This window comes from Callospermophilus lateralis, chromosome 8, assembly GCF_048772815.1.
Source record: "Callospermophilus lateralis isolate mCalLat2 chromosome 8, mCalLat2.hap1, whole genome shotgun sequence".
NCBI classification, from domain to species: domain Eukaryota; kingdom Metazoa; phylum Chordata; class Mammalia; order Rodentia; family Sciuridae; genus Callospermophilus; species Callospermophilus lateralis.
In genome coordinates, this window is record NC_135312.1 from 82378812 (window position 1) to 82401291 (window position 22480).

General features: G+C 32.8%; 1 protein-coding gene across 1 annotated transcript in view; it reads right to left on the reverse strand.

The window, feature by feature from the left end:
* Positions 1 to 897: 897 nt before the first annotated feature.
* Positions 898 to 22480, reverse strand: part of Ap1ar (adaptor related protein complex 1 associated regulatory protein) — a 35707-nt gene continuing 14124 nt past the window's right edge. Inside the window, exons 2-10 of the mRNA XM_076864290.2 lie at positions 17874 to 17922; positions 15896 to 15922; positions 11909 to 11934; positions 8981 to 9077; positions 7738 to 7836; positions 5709 to 5767; positions 4835 to 4908; positions 3722 to 3850; positions 898 to 2736 (exon numbers count right to left, since the gene is read on the reverse strand). Coding sequence (XP_076720405.1) covers positions 2471 to 2736; positions 3722 to 3850; positions 4835 to 4908; positions 5709 to 5767; positions 7738 to 7836; positions 8981 to 9077; positions 11909 to 11934; positions 15896 to 15922; positions 17874 to 17922 — 826 coding nt within the window. The 3' untranslated portion in view covers positions 898 to 2470. The remainder of the gene's footprint in view (positions 2737 to 3721; positions 3851 to 4834; positions 4909 to 5708; positions 5768 to 7737; positions 7837 to 8980; positions 9078 to 11908; positions 11935 to 15895; positions 15923 to 17873; positions 17923 to 22480) is intronic.

Sequence of the window (22480 nt, forward strand, 5' to 3'; positions counted from 1 at the left end):
ACCTCTCAATTTGCTCTTAATTTCTGCATCCATTCATAATTCCAAACCACACTATGTCCCTTTGGGAGTTGTATGCATACACGCCTGTCCTCTTACAATTCATTCTCTACATAGCAGCTGATCTTTGGAAAATGCAGATCTAATCACTATACATCCTGACAAGTCAGTGGCCTTCTTTTATGCATCAAATAAAATTCACTCTTAACCATGACCTAGAAGGCCTCATATGAATGATCTGGCCCCCTAACTATCCCTCCAACATCAACTCATCCCACTCCTCCTCTCATTCTTGATGCTTTCAGTTCCAATGGTTTTTTAATTCTTTCAGCATACCAAATTCATTCCCACTGCAGACACTTTGTACTTGCCGTTCCCTTTGATTATAACATGCTTCACAAAGCCTTTTTGCTTCCAGCTCATCTCAAATGTCTCCTCAGAGGGGATTCCTCTGACCTATCAAAGGTAGTCACCTGGCCCTCAGTTACCCGACTTCTCACACCTTGCATATTTCCTAACTAATTTGCTTATATTTATTTATTATCATCTGTCTTTCTCACCAGGATGGTAAGTAAGCAAGAGCAGGGACCTTCTAAGTTTTTTTTACTGTTATGTCCTTAACACTCTCCTAGACCCTGCAGACTCACCAATGTTTGTTCAATAAATAAGTTATTTCTAGTGTATTTTATAAACATAAAACAAAAATTAACATTCTTTTTCTTAGAAGTTAAAACATATTTTCAAGTTTAGTTCCATCTTCCTTTCTTAATTTACTCCTTTTTGTTTTCACATCAGATTTAATAATTTTAAGTTAAGTCATATAATATTTGTATCTTTATAGAGTAAAATCAGTAATAATCAAATAATTTATTATCTTTAAATGTAAAAATGTGTTTATTCACAATCCTTGAGAAGTTACCATTCCTTCAGAAAATTTTTTATGAACAAAAAGCCAAGAAAAATTACAATAGTAGCTTATGCCAAACCAAAAATATACATCTGATGTATATAAACTTTAAAAAGCATTAACACAGGCAATGTGAATATAGAGTACCTTTAAAATATTTTCAATGACATAGCTACAACTCAAATTATATTGACAGATGTACATAAAAGCATTTCCTAATGTATTATATTTACATATTAAATTATAATATTTATTTCTATGAGATTAAAAAAAGGACAAAAAACTACAGATTCATTGCCTAGCAGTTCAAATATTGAAAGGACCACATGATTTTTTTTTTTTTTAAATACAGCAGGAACTTTAAGTTACTATTTATATCTGGACCTTCCTATATTTTTGAGAACATGCACGTGTTGCAAGAAAAAGAAAAGAAAAATACACTAAGGAAAAAAAGAATTGGTTTGCTTATTAAATCATACTCCATCCTCAGCAAAATCAAGGAAAGCAATTAGGGAATGTTTTATATCCCTGGCTTTTGATATTGATACACAAATTTCAATGAGAAGGAAAGTTAACTATCACAAAATGCAGTTATATATATATACATATTGATAGACTTAGTTCCATCCCATTGAAGTACCTTGTACTACAAGGCAAAGAAAAGTGTAATAAAATCAATAGAACCTTTCATACCAGAAAGGATTTTATTTACTTTGAAATACCCGTATTACTCGTTTTATGTTTCCTTTTCTTAAATCATTCAGAGAATGTTCTGTAAAATCTAAGATCATTCATTGGAAATACAGAATTTTAAAAAATAATGACACCTAAAAACTTAATATATCAATTTAAAGTCAATATAGTAGCATGTAAAAGGAAGTGAAAAACCTAAATTATACATATTTCCTTAAATATCATGTTTTATTACCAATTTAAATGTCCAAACTCTGAAAGTTTGTTTTTATCTTTTGTTCAGATTGAATCAAGATCATCATACTAGTTATACAATAAATACAGAAAGAAACTGATATTTCAGCATTTCTTAGGGTCATCTATGCAAATTAATTGTGCTTAATACTAGTTAATAAAATCCAAAGAAGCCATAGAAGTAAATAATGCTGGAAAATGGATACTATTCTAAATCTGACAATCCCTGGTCATGCTCCCTTCACATCTGCTGAGAATTAACAAAAAATACTTTTAATATTTTCACAGTAATGGAATAGGCTTATTAATAAAGCATTTGAAGTAAAAGTAATGAACATTTTTAAAATATGTAAATCTATAAGAGTAAACAGGAATGCTAAAATGAGTTAAAATAAACGAAATTGATAACATGACAAAACCATTAAATAGGTCTTGAAAAGCAGAAGGCAGATGATAAAATTGCACTTAATTCTGAAGCAATTCAGATCTATCATTCCTATTCCTTTCTAACAAAATAATCATTTACACTGTGGTTTCTAACCTCCTCTTTACAAAAAGGCGCAACGCAACCATTTATACATTCTAGTTGGTTTTTAACATTTGGTCATAACTGGAATAAACAGGTTACACAATTTCACCCTATCGAGTCTGTTGACCTGTATCAGACTGCTTCATGCCAGAATCAGACAGTTCCAATACAGGATTTACAAATCCAGAATACTCGGAGTTGCCATTATCATCCATTTCAGCACTGACAAAATCATTCTCCCACTCTAGTCCGTTGGAATCATCAGAGGCTGATGTGGGGTTACTTCCAGTCTTCTTGCTGCTACACTTAAGTGCTGCCCGGAGAATGTCTTCCTCTGTTTTGGAACGCTCTCTCATTGGAAGCATTCTATTCATGCCTAGGATTTGAGCATAGTTTAAAAAAATCTCAGTTAACATAAAAAGCTATATTAAAAGATTCCCAGGTTTTTACTATCAGATTTGATTTGTGAATTAATTTTTTTTATTAAAAACTGATTTGTGAATTAATTTTTAAGGAGCCAGTCCAATGGAGGCTTTCTCATGGGACATTCTTGGGGTCTAATCCTGAGATAACACCACAGATATTTAAAGATTCCCACAGCTTTTCCTCCCTTTCTACTTCACTCATTCTAAAGGACAGTCTGGATACAACATTGATAATCTGATGAAATTTCTGAAGAGTCATAAATCAAACACTGAGTTTTTTGATTGCTATTGTATTTTGTGGGGGGAGGTACTAGGGATTGAACTTATGGGCACTCTACCTCTGAGTTACATTCCCGGCTCTTTTAATTTTTTATTTTGATATAGGATCTCATTAGGTTGCTGAGGCTTACTGTGAACTTATGACCCTGTCTCAGCCTCCCAAATTGCTGGGATTACAAGAGTGCCTCACTGCGCATAGCTGATATTAGTCTTATTTGGACTAAATTGCAACATGAAGACACAGCAGTTAAAATTCAAGCTCATATCTGAGTAATGCCTTTTGTTCCACACCAAAGAAATATTAAAAATTAAATAGTTAATTTATAATTAACCCAAAAAGTCAAATGACTTTTTGCTTTAGACTGCCCACAAGGGGGCAGTAATCCTTTACACTGAGTAATTTCACGAAGTACATTATAAAAACTTTCAAGAAATTAACATTTATTTTCTGAATCTCAAGAAACATTAAAAATTAAATAACTTTCTAAACCATTTATCAACAAATGATAACTGTACAGAAAATTTTTATATTGATTTTTTTGCAAGGCTTTGTATTTATTCAGTTTAAATAAAGTAAAATACCAAGGTAGAAGATTTGTATAAAATCAACACAGAACAAATTAAATGTTTGAGGTAAAATTGTGAATTATAAAATACCTTCTTCATCTTCCCACTCGAGATCTAAGGATGTACTGTCATCATTTCCACTAGTTGATTTAGTTTTGGTCATTAAATCACAGCTGCTTTCTGTATTTGGCGTCAATACTGTGGCATCTGATGACAGTCCTAGAATACATATATAAAATACAATTACATGTTGCCACCTGTGCTCTTTTACCACAACATTTTCTTTTGCAACAATTGTATTTTTCTAAATACTACTATTCCTTTAAACTTCAAAACATAAATTATTGAAAATATTACATTGGTAAGTTTCTGTTAAGAAAAGTACGTTTTTTTTTTTTTTTTTTGCCATCTAAGCACAGCAAACATGCAAATCTAAATTAATTACAAGCTTTGTAAATAGGATAAACAAACTGTATGTAATATTTCTAATACAAAAACACTGCTAAAACACATGAAAGACAGCCTATACTCTCCAAAGGAACCACTCCTAAGCTCCCCAGGAGTAGAAGCATAGAAGTTGACTTTTGAACTTCTTTTCTTTTTTTTGGTACTGGATACTAAATCCAAGGATGCTCTGTTATTGAGCCACATCCCCAGCTCTTTTTATTTTGAGACAGGGTCTCACTAAGTTGCTTAGGGACTCACTATGTTGCTGAGGCTCGCCTCAAACTTGCAATCCTCCTGCCTCAGCCTCCTGAGTTGCTGGGATTATAGGTGTGCACCATCACAACTAGATGACTTGAAGAAACATCAGAGTTTTAACTTTTGATACTTGAAGAAACATTTTAATCTTACAAACCAATTTGTAATAAGTATAATAAGTACACTTTTCTACTATTTCTTCCCACTTTTCCTTTGTTTTCTGGGGAAGGGTAGGGGTAGGATCAGAACAGAAATGGAAAAAGCAGTGCTGGACTCCCTATGTGGCTTATACAGAAATAGTCTGAGATTTTCCTTTGTTTCAAATCCTTTTTAAAAAGGAAAGATAATATTGTATAATGAATAGCTATTTAACTAATTTATCTGGAAAATACAAATTGAAGGGTAGGGAGTTCTATAGAAAAAGAGCCAGGATTTCCAATTATCTGTTTAATGTGGCATAAAGTAAACTAAAATGAACAAAGAATATGTGAAAAGACTTACTGCTGCTTCGAAAAACTTCATATTGAGACTTTACATTTCTCATACAAGATTCAAAGTCATCTTCTGGTCCTGAACTGTAACAAAATCGAATTTTTTTTGTAAATGCATAGTATGTGCATAGCAGAAGCAACAGAAGAAATGCATAAGTTGATGGTATTTTGGTTTGAAGACCTATTTCAAAAATTCGTAATTGCCATACAGTCAATATAACTAATGAAAATAGGTCTTAATTTTCTTAATGCTAACATGAAACTGAAAACATAAGATTCAAGCTAATTCTGAAGTCAAATCTCTAGAGCTTAGTTATAAGTCCAGCTTTACAATTATAATAACAAGGCATGATTTAGTTCTTTGAATGAGCAGGACTACTTGTGAGAAGGTGACACTGAAATGACTTTTCTAAAAAACAAAAACAAAAAAACACATTAACTTTCTAAGAAAGGAGATAGACTAAGGAAAACACAAACAAGTAAAGCTATAAATAACTCACCCAAAGGCATTCAGCTATTGTCATCACTTTCAACATGAAAGATGTGATTACTCTTAAAAATGCCCTGAAGTCAATTTAAATAAATGGTCACTTTCTGATTTCAAGAAAATAAATGCTCTCAGTATTCTTCCAAGACAGTCTTAGAAGCAATGATACTTTTCTCTCTCTCTCTCTTTTTTTTTGGTGCTAGGGATTAAACCCAGGGTCTATGCATGCTGTACATTGGCTCTACCACTGAGCTACATGCCCAGCCTGGAGAAGCAACCATTTTTAGGGATCAAATAAATGTGAATACATTCACATACATCCTGTTATAAACAGTGCTCTCTTTGGAAATACCATTGTCTACCACAAAGGGAAGAGGAAATGGATGTCAATATTTACCTTTGATAGTCTCCATTACTAGAAGGATGATACCGCTGCACAACTCTCAGCCTTTCTTGCTTTGGAAACATAATATAATACAAAAATCATTCTGTTGGAAAATTATACTTTTTAAAACCATGCATGCAATGCTGAAAAATATTTTTTCCTAGTTTTCAAAAATAAAAAAAAGTGATTCTCTTGAAGTTTTTTTTTTTTTTTTTTTTTTTTTAACTTCAATTCACTAATACTCTACTTCTATACCTTGTTACTTAAGGGTAGAATTTTTGTGAATTTACCAGTGTGTAATCTCCCAGTGCTTAGAATATTCATGGTATTGTAAAAAGATAATTTTTAAAAGGGATATGTATTAGTGTCTATTCTTAGTACACTTCAGTACTTCCTAGTAACTGATGATAGATGAGAGGCAGAAAAGGAATAGCTTAATCAATACCTGGAATTCTATTCTGTCTGAAATAAGCAGTAATCAAACAAAGCATTTATAAGGCCTGGCTAAGCTGACTCAAATATTAAAGGCGATTGATTATTTAGGGCTCAGACAGAATTTAGAAGACCTGTCAGAATTGTGGTTCTGATAGTTATTTGCAGTGTGTCCCTGGCATAGCCTTTACCTTCTGCTTCCTCATCTGTGTATTATAGATGGCATGTTACTGTCCTAGCAAATATAGGGTTGTTATGGAAAGCAAATGAAGTGGTGCGTGTCTGGGTTTGTTTGTGTATCAGTGAATGCTGCACGGACCTATAACAAATACTTAGGGAAGGAAAAACTCAGCTAACTCAGAAAATCACCCAAATGGATGCTACATATGGAATGCTATCAGTCTCTAAAAAGCAAGGAGTAGAGACTTAATTATTGTAAAGTAAGTACCTACATTAACCCCCAAATCATTTTTTTTTTCAGAAGGTGAAACTGTAAAACTTCTCCATTATTTAGGATGCACTAAAAAAAAAAAAAAAAAAGACACTTGCTCATAAAGTTTATCTGTTAAGACCCTCTTCTCCAGGCGAGCAGGGGAGGGAAAAGGGAAGAGAGAATGAGAAAGACAGAGGGAGGAAGAGAAAGACAAAGGACACAGTCCACAAATCACATAACAATATGAAAGATATGACTTTTCAGTTCCTCTAGTTTTAGTATGTGAGATGATCTTAGGAATGCTTCAATTAACACTACAGTAGTGAATACATACAGGCAAAATATGGAGGAAGATACTAAATAGGTATGCTGGCTAAGCATTGATGTGCTTGAACTCTGGCTCTGCCATATATCAGCTGTAGGATCTCAAGAAAGTTACTTAACATCTTGCCTCATGGGTATTAACAACACAATTTGTTCTCTAGAATTGCTGTGAGGATTAAACACAAATAAACTACTTGGAACAGTTCCTGACATTTAGTCAGGGCTTCATAAATGACTGTATAACTGTGAGGCATTGTGATAATGCCTCATTCCCACATGGCATTTTAAGATATGGCACATTTGCTACCTAATATGCCAATGATTTTTCAAGACCTAAACTTTTAATCTTTCAAAGACACAAGAATAAAGATAAGAAGTAAACAATATTCTTTTGGGGAAAAATTAGTATGATTTTAGGAAGTTTAAAAAAATTCGAGGAGCTAAAGAATTTTTTGTTAAAACAAAACAAAACAAAACAAACAAAAAAAACCTCACAAAAATACACTACAAAATGCTTTGGAAATTCTATTTCAAGACTAGTTTTCCCTCAAAAAGTATATTTACTTTTCCAAAAGAATTCTAAATTTTGGAGCACTAAAATTCATCTTTAGAATAAACAGAAATTAGCTTCTGCTAATCTAAAGCTAAACAAGATTCAGTATCAAGCATGTAATTTTATGTTATTCTTAGCTGTTATAAAGATTGAACAATTTGCCTTAAGAATATGCATAAATACATTTGTTGTTAAACAAGAAGCCCTTGATTCTAGGGGGAAAAAGTCCTAATTAGAATTTGTTAGAGAAAATAAGGAGAAAAGCAACCCTAATATTCGCTGGGGTCTTTTCCCCTCACCTCCAAGAGCTTTCGCTGCTTTGCTGCCCTGGCTGCTTCACGCTGTGCAGCGTATAAAGCTTCTTCTTCTAGTCTTAACTTCTCTTCTTGTATGGCTAACTGTATATGAACAAAACGATAAGGATTAACAAAAATCAGAACCTGTCTAACTGCTCTAAAAATGTTTCTGTTTATAAAATAAAAAATAAATCATTAAAATAAGTGATCTATAAAACATATCAAAATTGATATTTTGAGATTGTTCATTTCAGTTTCTCCTTTTATAAAATAACCCAGATGATATGAAAGACATTATGGAATTCTTTAGAAACTGAATTATGAAGCAGTAGCATCTAATTTGTAAAAGTACCAATCTATCCTTTTCTAGAATATGCAATGATCTTCATTTTAACAATCATTCCAACACCTATCACCCTGACTGTTTTAATGGTTCTGACTCTCTTAAGTAAAAAATCTTTAATACCAAGGTTGATCATATCACTCTCTATAAAAGGGAACTAAGCTTTCACAAATCCATGTCTTTGCATCTAATCGACATCAATGCACATGTCTTCTTAATTTTATTACTAGTAATCTTAAAATTACTTTCAAAGTTAAGTTCTTGCCTTTCATAACACTTATTTAATGATAGCTATTGCATGTCAAATCTAAGTTAAAAAAAGATTTTTATACTTTTTAAAAAACTAATATTAGCATCTACTGTGTTGATTAAGTGAATGCACTTGAAATCACTAATTGGTATAAAACCGTTAAGAACACTTAATAAATATATAAAGAAGTATGAATAATTCCATTTAGTTTAGTGATAGCAAAATTATAATTACAGTCTACTCCTATAAATACATTATGTGAACATTTATAGTTGTTAAAATTACTTGGTTCACTGAAAACAAATAAAGCCTAGACAAAAATTTAAACATTACTTATTATGAAATAGAATAATTATTTTAAAAGTTCATTTTAAACACAAAGGTAGATGTTCTCACTAACATCCCTATCTGTGAACTAAGATTAGTTAAAAGAATGTACCATCTTCACTTTTTTGGTTCACATAATCCTATAAACTGAACCAAAATAAAAAAATTATAACAGTTTGAAATAAGTTTTTACTTTAAATAATTTTTAACTGTATATATCAAAATATAGGTACAATGACTATATGTAATAAATTATTTAATGACAACTATCCCCTATAAGCATGAGGTTTTATGATAACACATTTAAGTAACATAAAAGATTTTACCTCTTTTTGGATTTTCTTATCAAGATCTTTCTGTTTTTCAGCAATAGAATCATAATGCCGCTCTCGTAGATCGACAATTTCTTCTTCTGTAAGAGGCCTACAGAAAAAAAGAGAGGGTAGGAGGGTGGCAGGGAAAAGAAAAACAAAAACAAACACAAAATCCAAAATCACACAAACAATAAAACCCAGTGAAATTCTGAACATTACTCTCAAAAAGTTATGAAGGCAATTTGATACTATGATTCAATTGTTAAGAGTAAAAAGTATACATTCAAACACATTATCTTTTGGTATTTAAACTGAATAAGATGATGAAGTATCTGAGTTTGGTTTTGCTGAACCTTTTAAGAACTGTGAGCTTACCTTACACAGGGTCCACTCTAGTCATCTAGCCTGTGAATATACACCCTGGAGGGTACCCCAAAATGTTCATCATAAAATATAAACACTAGTACACGAATTCTAATCCCAGCCCTCAGATATTCTGAACTTTCCTATTTATTCTGCTCAATCACACAGGCATTCCCAGGCCCTTAATCCTTTCCTTTCCTTCCAGTCTACCTATCCAGGAAATCTCCTGGCCTCACTTCATTTACAACCAATGGGGGACTGATCTGAGCTACTTTCCAACCAAAATACTTTCCTTCTTACACTCCTATCATTACACCATATTCACTCAGATTACTCACATTCTGATCCTGGATCATTCCCAGGATTTGCTCTTTCTGCTGTGTGAGACTACAGAAAATCTAACATCATTGGCTCTCAGCCTCAAACAATTCATTTACTCATACAAGGTCAACTCCCTCTCACATCCTATGCTAACTTCAAAATCTTTACATACTCTGTAAGTTTTTTACCCAAATGGTTTTCTCTTTCTAATTTTTTTTCTTAGTTGTCAATGGACCTTTATTTTATTTATTTATATTTGGTGCTGAGAATCAAACCCAGTGCCTCACATGTTAGGCACATGTTCTACCACTGAGCTTCAACCCCAGCTCTCAAATGTTTTTCTCTTAAAAGATAAAGTTCTCTCCACTTCCATCCCTCCACTTACTTAAGTAAGTCCTGTTTGTTTTTCTTCCTATCTTCTAAAGAGCGAGTGTTCCTTAATCTGCTTAAAGTCAACAATTATGCTTATTACACTTCTGATTAACATCACCAGTGCCACTTCCCTTCCCTCATTCCAGAGAATTCCATGGGACTTTGCTCCATTAATTATCACCTCTCTTATCTTTAACCTATCCCTTCTGTCTATTTTTACTTCTTTTCCATATAAAGAAATAGAGGATAAAAAGGAGTAAAAACCCTTTGTCCTGATTCTACCTCTAGCTACTGCTTCCTTTTTCTTTCCTTTTTAAACCCAAATTCCTAAAGTTAAAACATATAATATTATAGATAGCATATGCAGCACTAAGTGCCAGACTCTCCTCTAAGTATTACACATATTAATTATTTATACATATTAACTAATATTACTCACATTAACTAATTTTAATCCTCAACAACCTTATAAGGTATAAAGAGAAATTACATATTAGGGCAGTGGGATGAAGACAGATTAGGAGCATGTCTAAGGAAGTAACATAGTAATATAAAGCAAAGTCAGAATTTAAACCCAGGAGGTCTGTCTAGCAACTTGTTCTCAATGGTGTGCTTCTCTTGCCTTCTTTTTCTTACCGCCATGTACTCACAACTAACCACAGTCTACCTCTGTTCCCATCACTCCAGTAACTCTAGCAAAGCTAATCACTGGCTTCTATGTTGCCGAATATAATAGACAAATTTAAGTCCTTATTTTATTACCAATGTTTCAGGTGACATTGTTGACCATTCCTTCTAGCCCATCTGTCTGTCTTTACCTCCTCCCTTGGCTTCCCTTGCTCTCCTTGTTCTTTTTGATGACTACTTGCTTATCTTCAGACTACTCTTCTGTTTGTCTGTTCAACCCCTAGACCACTTCCCTCTGTGCTCTGTCTACTCTACTTTATCTCTCCCTCAATCCTGGACTTAAAAGTGATCTAGATACTTATCATGGCTAACGAGCCATGTATAAGGTAATATCTCCTAATTCCATTAGTGTTCACTTCATAAAATTTTGACAACTGCAGACACTCATGTGACCTCTACCCAAAGCAAGATTCAGAACATTTCCATCACCCCATATAGTTTTCCTGTGGTCCCTTCCAATCAATTCTCTCACTCTGTATGCAATTTCTCCAGTCAGACACATTCTCCTCTGCCTAGATAGTAACCACTAACCTGTCCTTTGGGAATCAGTGCAGGTATAATCACCTTAAAGAGTATCTTGAATACATTCTCCATATACATTTTGGGCAAAGGACCTCTCTCTAGGGTCTCCTATTGTGTTCTCTGTAACTGCTCTTTCCTGACTTTTCCTGCCTTATGCTGAAATGTCATTTATAAGATCCATTTCCTGGACCAAGATATTCTTTCTTTCCATGTAGGGACCGTGTCAGTTTTTAAATCCCAGTATGCTTCTTTCTCAAATAGTGCATGTAATTTTAACTGCACATTAAAAGGTTACTTCAAAAAATTATAGTATTGAGCTTCTAGTTACTGTTGAAAGATGTCAAATTCTTTGATTAGCAGAACAAGTTTAGAATGTCAAGAAAGAAAGAAAGGGGGATAAAACTGAAAAACTTAGAAATTTATCAATATTAAATAACTTTTTAAAAAGTCTTCACTAAGAAAGTACCTAGACAGTGACAACTGTTAAACTCTTTTATGTTCAAAACAATCTTTTGAGAAATACATTATTTGCTTCAATTTCATGAAAAGAAAAAACTAACATTCTGTAATGTAAACTTTTCAATGTCTCAAAGACAGCAAATAATAAAGCCTGAATTCTCAGATAGCATCTTGTAGTTCACTTAGAAGTTTTTATTTATTTATTTAAAGGCTTACCTATGACTGCTTCCTGGGCTCTCCCCCTGTACAAAAATTAATTAGAATTATTAAAGAAATTTCAATAGCTGAATTCTATTTAAGGCAAGCCAATAAAATTTTTATTTAATTAATATTTTCTACTTACATATTTTATCATGGCAAACAAATTTCATTATTTAAAGTGTTTGAAACAAAATCTTGAAAATTTTACTATTTTTCAAAGGCAAAATTAAAATTTATATTTAGTTATATAGCAGCCATTTGCTTATTTCTTAATTTTTTTTTCAACAAACATTTCTAAGATACCAAGTAAACTTCTGCAATGAGGATAGATAACATCTTCATCATTTACAGTTGATCCTCATTATTTCAATCCAAATACATAAATTTACCTACCTGCTAAAATGTATTTGTAACTCCAAATCAATACTCAATATGCTATGCTTTCTTGGCCATTCAGAGATATGCACAGAGCAGCAAATTTGAGGGTTTTTCTTTTTTTTGTGTGTGTGTGTGTGTGTAACAATGCATATGCCTGGCACAGGTAGAACAGGACATTCCTCAGCATTCTTGTTGCAACTTTCAGGCTATGAACAAGTGACCTTTCATAGCTATTTGGTGCCAAGTAGTTTGCATTTTTGTGTTTTGTATATGGTTTCATTGTTTCAAAATGAACACTACCTCTAGTGCCTAAGTGCTGTCGTATTGTTCTTTAAGTGCAAGAAGGTTGTGATGTGCCTTACTGTAAAAAGTAAAGTTCATTAGATAAGCTTCACTTAGGCATAAATTTTTGCTGGAGGCAGTGAGTTCAAAGTTAATGAGTCAACAATACATTTTTAATAAGATGTTTTAAAGATAAACATAGTTATATAGTGACTGGTTGATGAAAACATTTGTGACGAAAGGGTCTCGGGATTTACTCCTGTTATCCCTCTAGGAATGATGCTTCAATATGCACTAATGTGGCATCATGGACTTCAAGGAACACAATTACAACAGATGACAAGATCTGACTGTTTTTGTTTTCCTTTGCAAGGCTATGAAACCACCTACAGCTTTTTCCTCCAAAGTAAACCATAATTATTTTCAAGACTAATTTGGGCTTATGAATACATCTTACACTTTTTTTGGGGGGGGGGGCGGGTACTGGGAATTGAACCCAGGAGTGCTTAAAAAAACACTAGGTTAGCCACATCCCTAACCCTTTTTATTTTTTTGTTTTGAGACACAGTCTCATTAAGTAGCTTAGGGTTTTGCTAAGTTGCTGAGGCTACCTTTGAACTTGGTTCCTCCTGCCTTAGTCTCTTAACTCACTGGGATTATAGGCATGCACCACCATGCCTGGCTTATCTTACACTTTTAAACTAGTCATATCTGACAACTGAAACACATGACTACCCAAGATGAGAAATAAAAATTCTAAATAATTCAAATAAAACTTAGAAAACAGCACTACAAAACAGGATGATTTTCAACTAAACCAAATAGAAAATGTGAAATGAGAGGAAAGTTAGTTTACAATTAATTTAGTGAAGCTGAAAATTAGCACAAAAGCTAAAGTTCTTCTTATATATAAGAAATATGCAAATTTTGTTGATTCTAAAGTGTACTTTTTTCTTTTCATATTTTAACATTTCTGTACTTAATATGGCATTATTACAATTAAATTATATTTTTAAATAAGTAACTTAATAACCACTTGAAAGAAAACTATTTTATTGTTAATATTGTTCAATAAGAACAAACAAACAAGAAAACCTTTAACCAACCAAATAAAAAGTACCTCAGGAGTACACATGAAACTATAAGTGTTTTTGAAAAGCAATATAATACTGAGATGAACTACTGTGAAGGCTGAAAGAACTCTTATTTATTAGAAGCTTTAAAAATGTTGTATTGTGCAACAAGTACATGAAAAAATGCTCACCATCTCTAGCAGTCAGAGAAATGCAAATCAAAACCACCCTAAGATACCATCTCACTCCAGTAAGATTGGCAGCCATTAGGAAGTCAAACAACAACAAGTGCTGGCGAGGATGTGGGGAAAAGGGTTCACTTGTACATTGCTGGTGGGACTGCAAATTGGTGCGGCCAATTTGGAAAGCAGTATGGAGATTTCTTGGAAAGCTCGGAATGGAACCACCATTTGACCCAGCTATTCCCCTACTCGGTGTATTCCCTAAAGACCTAAAAAAAGCATACTATAGGGACACTGCTACATCCATGTTCATAGCAGCACAATTCACAATAGCAAGACTGTGGAACCAACCTAGATGCCCTTCAATAGACGAATGGATTAAAAAAATGTGGCATTTATACACAATGGAGTATTACTCTGCATTAAAAAATGACAAAATCATAGAATTTGCAGGGAAATGGATGGCATTAGAGCAGATTATGCTAAGTGAAGCTAGCCAATCCCTTAAAAACAAATGCCAAATGTCTTCTTTGATATAAGGAGAGTAACTAAGAACAGAGTAGGGACGAAGAGCATGAGAAGAAGATTAATATTAAACAGGGATGAGAGGTGGGAGGGAAAGGGAGAGAGAAGGGAAATTGCATGGAAATGGAAGGAGACCCTCAGGGGTATACAAAATTACATACAAGAGGAAGTGAGGGGAAAGGGGAAAAAATATAAGGGGGAGAAATGAATTACAGTAGATGGGGTAGAGAGAGAAGAGGGGAGGGGAGAGGGGAGGGGGGATAGTAGAGGATAGGAAAGGCAGCAGAATACAACAGACACTAGTAAGGCAATATGTAAATCAATGGATGTGCAACTGATGTGATTCTGCAATCTGTATACGGGGTAAAAATGGGAGTTCATATCCCACTTGAATCAAAGTGTGAAATATGATATATCAAGAACTATGTAATGTTTTGAACAACCAACAATAAAAATTAATTAAAAAAAATGTTGTATTGTGTTTGTGTAAACTTTTAAAAGGGAAAGACATGGAGGTGAAAGTGACCTTTGAGAAGGTAAGGAAACTAGGTTCATGAAATTTGGATGTTATTTTACTGGCAAAAAAAAAAAAAAAAGGTAGACAGTTCCCCAAATTTGTCCTACCAGTTGATAAATACATATGATTTTTAAGAAGGATTTATATGCAAATTAATTGAGGAAATTCTGAGTTAAATAGGTTTAAATAATTCTGTTTAACAACAGTTTTCAGAATCTTTAATATGCCAATTTATATCTTGAGACTAGTATTTTATATACGCTCTGGGAAATGCTGAGCTAAAGAACAACTTAAAAATTTAAAGAAAAGGTATGATTCATTTTCCTCTTTCTTTAGAAAATAAAAAGGACAAAAAGTCAGAGCTTGCTGTGCTTTTATAGTTTAAAATTTAGAGATGTGGAAAGTTGGTCCCTCGGAGGTTAAGTAATTTGTAGGAACTCATACAATTAGTTTAGTAAAGCTGAAAATTAGCACAACTAACTATACCTGTATAAGAAATATACACTACATTTTGCTGATTCTAAAGAATGCTTTTTTCTTCATATTTTAACATTTCTGTACTTATGAAACATTTTAAATTTGAGTTTGGACAAAATGAAATACAGAAGATCAATATTAAGAATAACTGAAAAGAGGTAATAGTTATGGAAAATTGTAGAAAGGAAATTGTACAATGTTTTGTAGAAATTATAAAATTCTATACTCAGAAATCCTTGAAAAATATTTTAAAGAAAGGTTCCATTCTAGATTGCTGAAGTATTTTACATACTTAAGTGAAGAGGTTAGAATTTTTGCTTTCTGAAGTTCCTTGAGTTCTATAAGAAGCTTAAAACCTGTGCATGTGTAGTATTATATTGTGGGTTATATAATAAAAAATTCTAAATTCTTGGCTGACATAAATTAGTAAAAGAAGAAAATTATAGAGAAGGGACAAAAAGTAAAACTAAATATTCTAAAATAAAATTTAAAAAATAATTATTAGAAGTAAACAGATGATTCAAGAGACAAACAAATATGAGTGTTATACTAATATGGAAATACTTACTTCATCACTTTCTACTAGATTCTCAAACTGAAAGAACAAGAAAGTAAGTGTTAAGAGGGATACCTGTCAAAGGTGAATATCTCACAAGAAATTGTAATTTTCTCACCTTAAAAATAATATACTTTATACACGTACTTTAGATAATAATGATCATCACATTCAATCATCATTGGTGTCAGTATAATATGTATACAACCAGAGATATGAAAAATGGAGCTCTACATGTAATAAGAATTGTAATAATGGGGCTGGGGCTGTAGCCCAGTGGCAGAGCGCTTGTCTAGCATGCGTGAGGCACTAGGTTCAATCCTCAGCACCGCATAAACATTAACAAATAAAATAAAGGCATTCTGTCCATCTACAATTATAAAACATTAAAAAAAAGAATTGTAATGCATTCCTCTTTTATAAATAAATAAATAAAAATTTAAAAAATTATTTTGTTAGTTTTCAAATCTATTCATGAGAAAAAAATAATAATATACTTTAATAAGATACTTTAGTCAATTGCCTTTTTATATATCAGCTCATTTAATATATTCAAAAGTCTACAAAATGGGCAAGCAAACATTATTTGTATTTATGACTTTATATAAAAATAAAAAGAGAATTCCAGCAATATTAAATATAAAGGAGAAACTACATTCTAAACTATATCTTCACCTGACTTGAATATTTCATACAGGTATTTTATTTTTATTTATTTATTATGATTTTTTAGAGCAAGGTCTTACCTTGTTGCACAGGCTGGCCTTGAACTCATGATCCTCCTACCTTATGCAGTTTTATGTAGGTATTTTAAATATATACTACCAGAATTTTTCACTTTACTTTAGTTCAGAACAAATTACTCAATGTCATAAAGAAAAATTACTCAAGAAACAGGGACAAAAAAAATACCCAAGTAAGAATTTCTCTAAACGTTTACATTTATCCATCTATTTATTTGTATAATTATTTTCAGGAAAAATTATTGGTAGACACTATCCTTACATAGAGGCAGGAATGTGAAAAATTTGATTATAATGTGACAAATGCTATTATATCAAGTGACCTAATGAAAGTCATTACTATTAAACTACACTAATATTTGTAATTTAAATATAAAAAACTTTGATATATAACCTCTTAAAAGAAAAGTCTTAATGTTAACATTGTCTTGTTTAAAGATCAAGAAGAAACAATTCAAGAAAAGAAAACTGTTAAAAATTATTTTTTTTTTGTATTGGTTTGTGATATTTTTAAGAAAACTAATTCAGTTTACACACTTCCTTATTTAACATAGAAAGCAGTGAAGAATAGTTTTCAAGTTTTGGAGCAAGGTAGTTTAGGACTGAATTTTGTTTTCTGCCACTTCCAGGTAGCACTCTATAGTCCAATTTTTTTTCATCTGTCTAAGCCTCTGATTTCTCATCCATAAAAGAGGATAACTATCATATGTTTACAAAAGAGCTATAGTAAGAATTATGTGCAGTGGCATTTCTCAACCATATGGAAAGTGATTGGTACATAGTAGGGGATTCAGGAGCTTCTACTGTTATTTGCATTTTTATAAGCAAAGAAAAAGCACTCGGTGCTTCTGCTATGTGTGATATATCAAAGTGCATAAATGCATTCTACTGTCATGTATAACTAATTAAAACAAATTTAAAAAATTTTTAAAAACCAATTTGCTACTTTGACTCTGCTACATCTCTCTGATAGGGCAGGTCAACAGAGCCACTATCACTGATAGGACAGCACCCTTTCTCTGAGATGTATAGGGTAAAATGAAAACGAACCTATTAGGAGAATAAACTTCTCCCTACACACTCTTCTTCCTAGTTGCCCATTTTTTTCCCTCTTCACTAGAATCAATAATATTGCAGTGTAAACAGTCTGAACTAAATTTGGGTCTAGATTATTTCTCCCTAATTGAAAGTTTCTTCTGCTCTTCTGAAGGCATTTTCAATCCAATCAAATTCATGATTCTACTTACCTCTATAGTTAAGTGCTCACCTCTTGAGCATGTTCTAAAATACTTGGATCTGGGAAGGAAAACAGAAAAACAACCGTAAAAATCAAAACTGTCCCTAAAACTGAATTAATGTGATGGCATAAAAATATTTCCTCAAGTGCAACTTTAAATTCTCAAATATATAGTACCTTATATTCACAAAAAGGAACAAACAAATTTACCAAACAATATAGTCTAAACTTTATTGAGTTTAAATGTTTAGTCAACAGATATTTCTTTTTCCTGGTATTAATACTTACTAAACTTATACTAATTAATTAGTTTATGTCATTATTACATAAAACAGATTACAAATACATTTTTTAAATTTATCTTTTTATTACTGTCTCAATATCTTGTTAAAAATACTGTTAACCAGAAAAAATCAAATAATCCAATCAATAAATGGGCAAATAAGCTAAAACAAATATTTCTCAAAAGAAGAAATACAAATAACCATTAATTATATGAAAAAATAATTCAACATCCTTAGCAATCAGGGAAATGAAAATCAAAACTACACTGAGATTTCAACTCACTCCTATTAGAACAGCAATCACCAAGGACACAATAACAATAATGGCCAAAAAGGATGTGTAAAAAAAGGTACACTTATACATTGTTGGGAGAATGCAAATTAGTACAACCATTTTGGAAAGTAGTATGGCGATACCTTAAAAGTCTAGGAATAGAACTACCATAGGACCCAGCTATCCCACTCTTTGGTATTCATCTAAAAGAAATATCAACATTCTATAGTGATATACACACATCAATATTTATAGCAGTAAAATCACAATAGCCAATTATGGAACCAGCTATGGATAAAGTAAATGTGGTATAATATAAACAATAGAGTTCTACTCAGAGATAAAGAAGAATGAAATTATGTCATTTACTGATAAACGGATGAAGTTGGAAAACATCATGTGTGCTATAAGAAATAAACCAGACTCAGAAAATTAAGGTCCAATGTTTTCTCTCATATGTGGGAAAAAATGAGTTGGAAAAAAAGGGGGGGAATCTCATGATAATGGAGACCAATTCAGTATAGAGAGAAGACTGAGAGGGAGGCAGGAGGGGAGGGGAGGGGGAAGTACTAGGGAATGAAATCTACCAAATAATGCTATGCCCATATATGAATATATCACAATGAATCCCACTTATATAATCACAGTACCCTAATTAAAATAATAATAATAATAGAAGAGAGATCAGTACAGCAAAGCAAGTAGATCATAGGGAGGGAGGGAAAGGAAGATAATGGGGAAGGAGACTAATGAATATGGCATAATGAATCCCACTATTATGTATGACACAACAAGAAAAACCCCCCAAACTTAAAAAATACTGTTAAGTAATACACAAAAAGTATGTCCTCAAATTCTGTTAAAATATGCAAAACATCAAAAATCTAAAAAGATATTTCTGAAAATATGCTAAAGAAGTTATCTCTAGATAATGGAGTCATGTATCTTTATGCAGGCTTTGTGTTTTCTTCCTATGCCCTCATTAATAAAAGAAAGAAGTAAAACAATGACTACACATGTCAATCAAACAGTTCCTTACATTAATTTTCCAAGTAGGGCCAACTATTGACTTTAATCATTCTCTTCTGCTTCTATTACAGAAACTTACATATGGTCAAATAAACATCTTTATTATCATACTTGCTCCAACAATTTGTCTACACTGTAACTACTATAGTATCAAAGTTGGTCTAGAACAGAGTCTTCAAATTCTTTTATTACTGGAAGTGTCAGGAAGCTAAAACTTTCACTTATGATTCCTTTTATAGCTACCAAAACTGGGTGAAGGAGAGGGATGCCCCCTATGGGGATCCATGTCTACACCTGAGTTGCTGATTTGTCAAGAAATTTTTGGCAGAAAACACTCCTTCAAGAAATGGGGAGAACCCTGGGGTCTGAATGCTTTGTATTATGTATACATGGATCCATATCCACATATAGAACTGCTAATTAATCAGCATTTTTGGACAGAAAGATCCCCTTCAAGAAATGGGGAGGACGCTGGGATGACCAATCTGAATACTTTGTATTATGTGTATATAGAGAGAGTTAGTAGGTTCAGTGAAAGAGAATGTCATATTGTCATGACTAAAGGATAAAAGTAGCAATGAAATTATAGTTATGTATCTTTTCTTTCTTTCTTCTTTTTTTCTAGTGACAATCTTTATCTGCTGATAGATGCAAAACAGTTCTTTTTTGCCTACTCAAGAGATCACTGGTAAACTGTAGAAGATTCTGTATTGTTCCACAGATCTTCTGGAACATACCAAGTACAAACATAATATTCTTAATCCTCTTACTATTTAGTGCATCCACTCCTGTCTTTTTCATTCTCAAACAAAATCATAAATGAGCTGAGCCTCCCAGTAGCTCTGTATTCTGGCACTAGGATTCCAGCTTTGGGTCACTATATTTAAGCTTCTCTCCCTGCAACCTTCACTTTATTCCCTTGAATGAAGATTGTCTCTGATTAATCTATTTCCCCTTCCAGGCTTACCAACTTGTATAAATGAACAGTTCAGTAATACTAGGTAGCCCAATCAATATAAGCCATCAATCAGTATGAAATAAAGCCCAAAAAAGCTTATGTAGAACACTATCAAAACTCAGGGAAGTAATTACTCAACTACATTTACATATGACGGCAGTATGCTATTCTGTTCAAATTTTACATACATAAGGTAATTTTAGTAGAAGCCAAAGGTGGTGTTCATTGTAAATGTCTCCCTTATCCATCCCCTGTATCCACAATCAGCACCCGTGAGGACAATCATGTCATTACATGGCTCTGCCTCTGAATATCTGACCCAGCTAATCGTCCCCAACATCTCATTTGATTGGCTTGGGTTATTCAGAGACAGAGACAATGTGCTCCTAAAAGACCTCAAGAGCTGCTGGAGATTATGATTCCTATTAATCTGCAACAAGAGGAATGAAATTAACTGAAAGAGTGCTCTCTCTGATAGCACTGAAGTCATCTCTAAGGAGCTGGTACATCTCTGCCTGGCTCACAGTTCACTACTTGAGAAACTTAATATTTCTGTAATAAACTCCTTTGCTTAAAATGTTTGATCTGGGCTTCTGTTCCTACAAAGTCCTGACTAAAAAATAAACATGATTCAAAGAGATACCATGACAAATAAACCAGAAAGCAGAATGTTAAAAATGTTAAAAAAATATTAAAAAACCCTCAAATTTTCCTTTTGAAGTAGACTGAGACTTCATTCACAAAGACACATACATTGACTCCTACTACAATAAATGCTAAGATTATATTGATAGGTTCAAATAAATGTTCAATTTGACAAACTTGGGCAACATTTTTATCAAAGAAGCTTTATTTGAGATATATCTGAAAATAAGGTCAATATAATTATATACCTATATATATATGTGTATATATATATGTTTTTATGAATTATAGATGTCTGTTTTTATTTGTTTGAACATTGCTGGCATCTGTATAGAACCCCCAAATGTGCAGCAAGTATTAAAAAATATTGAATTTGATCACTGATATTTTGCCAAATTTCAGCCATATAAAAACCATAGTTTTTTTTCTCCCATGTTTTCCTATATTTTCTATTTTCTCACATGATACATATTTTAAAAGTGATTAGAAAGGCAACTGTTTGAAAGTACCATTTCAAATGTCAGAGAGCTCTAAACTACTTAAAAAGCTAATGAAAGAAATTAAGACTAAAATATTACTGGATCCTTAAAAGCCCAACAAATTTGAAATATAACCTTTTTAGTGTTTCCTGTGATAAATTCCTGACCTTTTATATTTTCTACCTCATGATTTTGTTCTAAAGGGAGGAGCAGGTTCTTGGCAATTCTTCACTATTTGCTGCAGGTAAAGACGAAACTAAGTGAAAGGTAAGCAGAACAACTGGGGTGGGAAATGGAGAAACATAATCAATAAATTTTTGTTTTGTTTTGTACAGGGAACTGAACCCAGTTGCTTAACCACTGAGCCATATTTTCAGTTCTTTTTATTTTTTTAGTAAGTTGCTGAGGCTGGCCTCAAAGCTGAGGTCCTTCTGCCTCAGACTCCTGAGTCACTAGGATTACAGTTATTCACCACTGTGCTCAGCAGGCTTAAGTTTTTAAACTTATCATTATCAGTACCTACACTAAGTGCTGGACACTGTTCCAAGTGTTGGCAATATAATAACTGTCAATGAATAGATAAAGGCCTTGAGAACACTCTTGGGAATGAATGATAATAAATGCATAGATAATGAATGCATCAGAGGGTGGCACTAGTCATGAAAGCCAAGAAAGGAGACATATAAACCAGAAATAAGTTATAATGGAAGATAAACAGAAAAGCAGAATAGATTTGGGGAAAAATAAGGCTCAGCCAGGGGGAAGGAGGTTATATTATACAGGGTGCCCAGAGAAGGGCTTTTTGCTAAAGTTGAATCAGACCTCCGTGAGGTGGCTCATGCCTGTAATGCCAGAACTCTGGAGGCTGAGGCAGGATATCAAGTTCAAGGCCAGCCTCAGCAATTTAGTGAGGCCCTAAACAACTTAGTGAGACTGTGTCTTAAAATA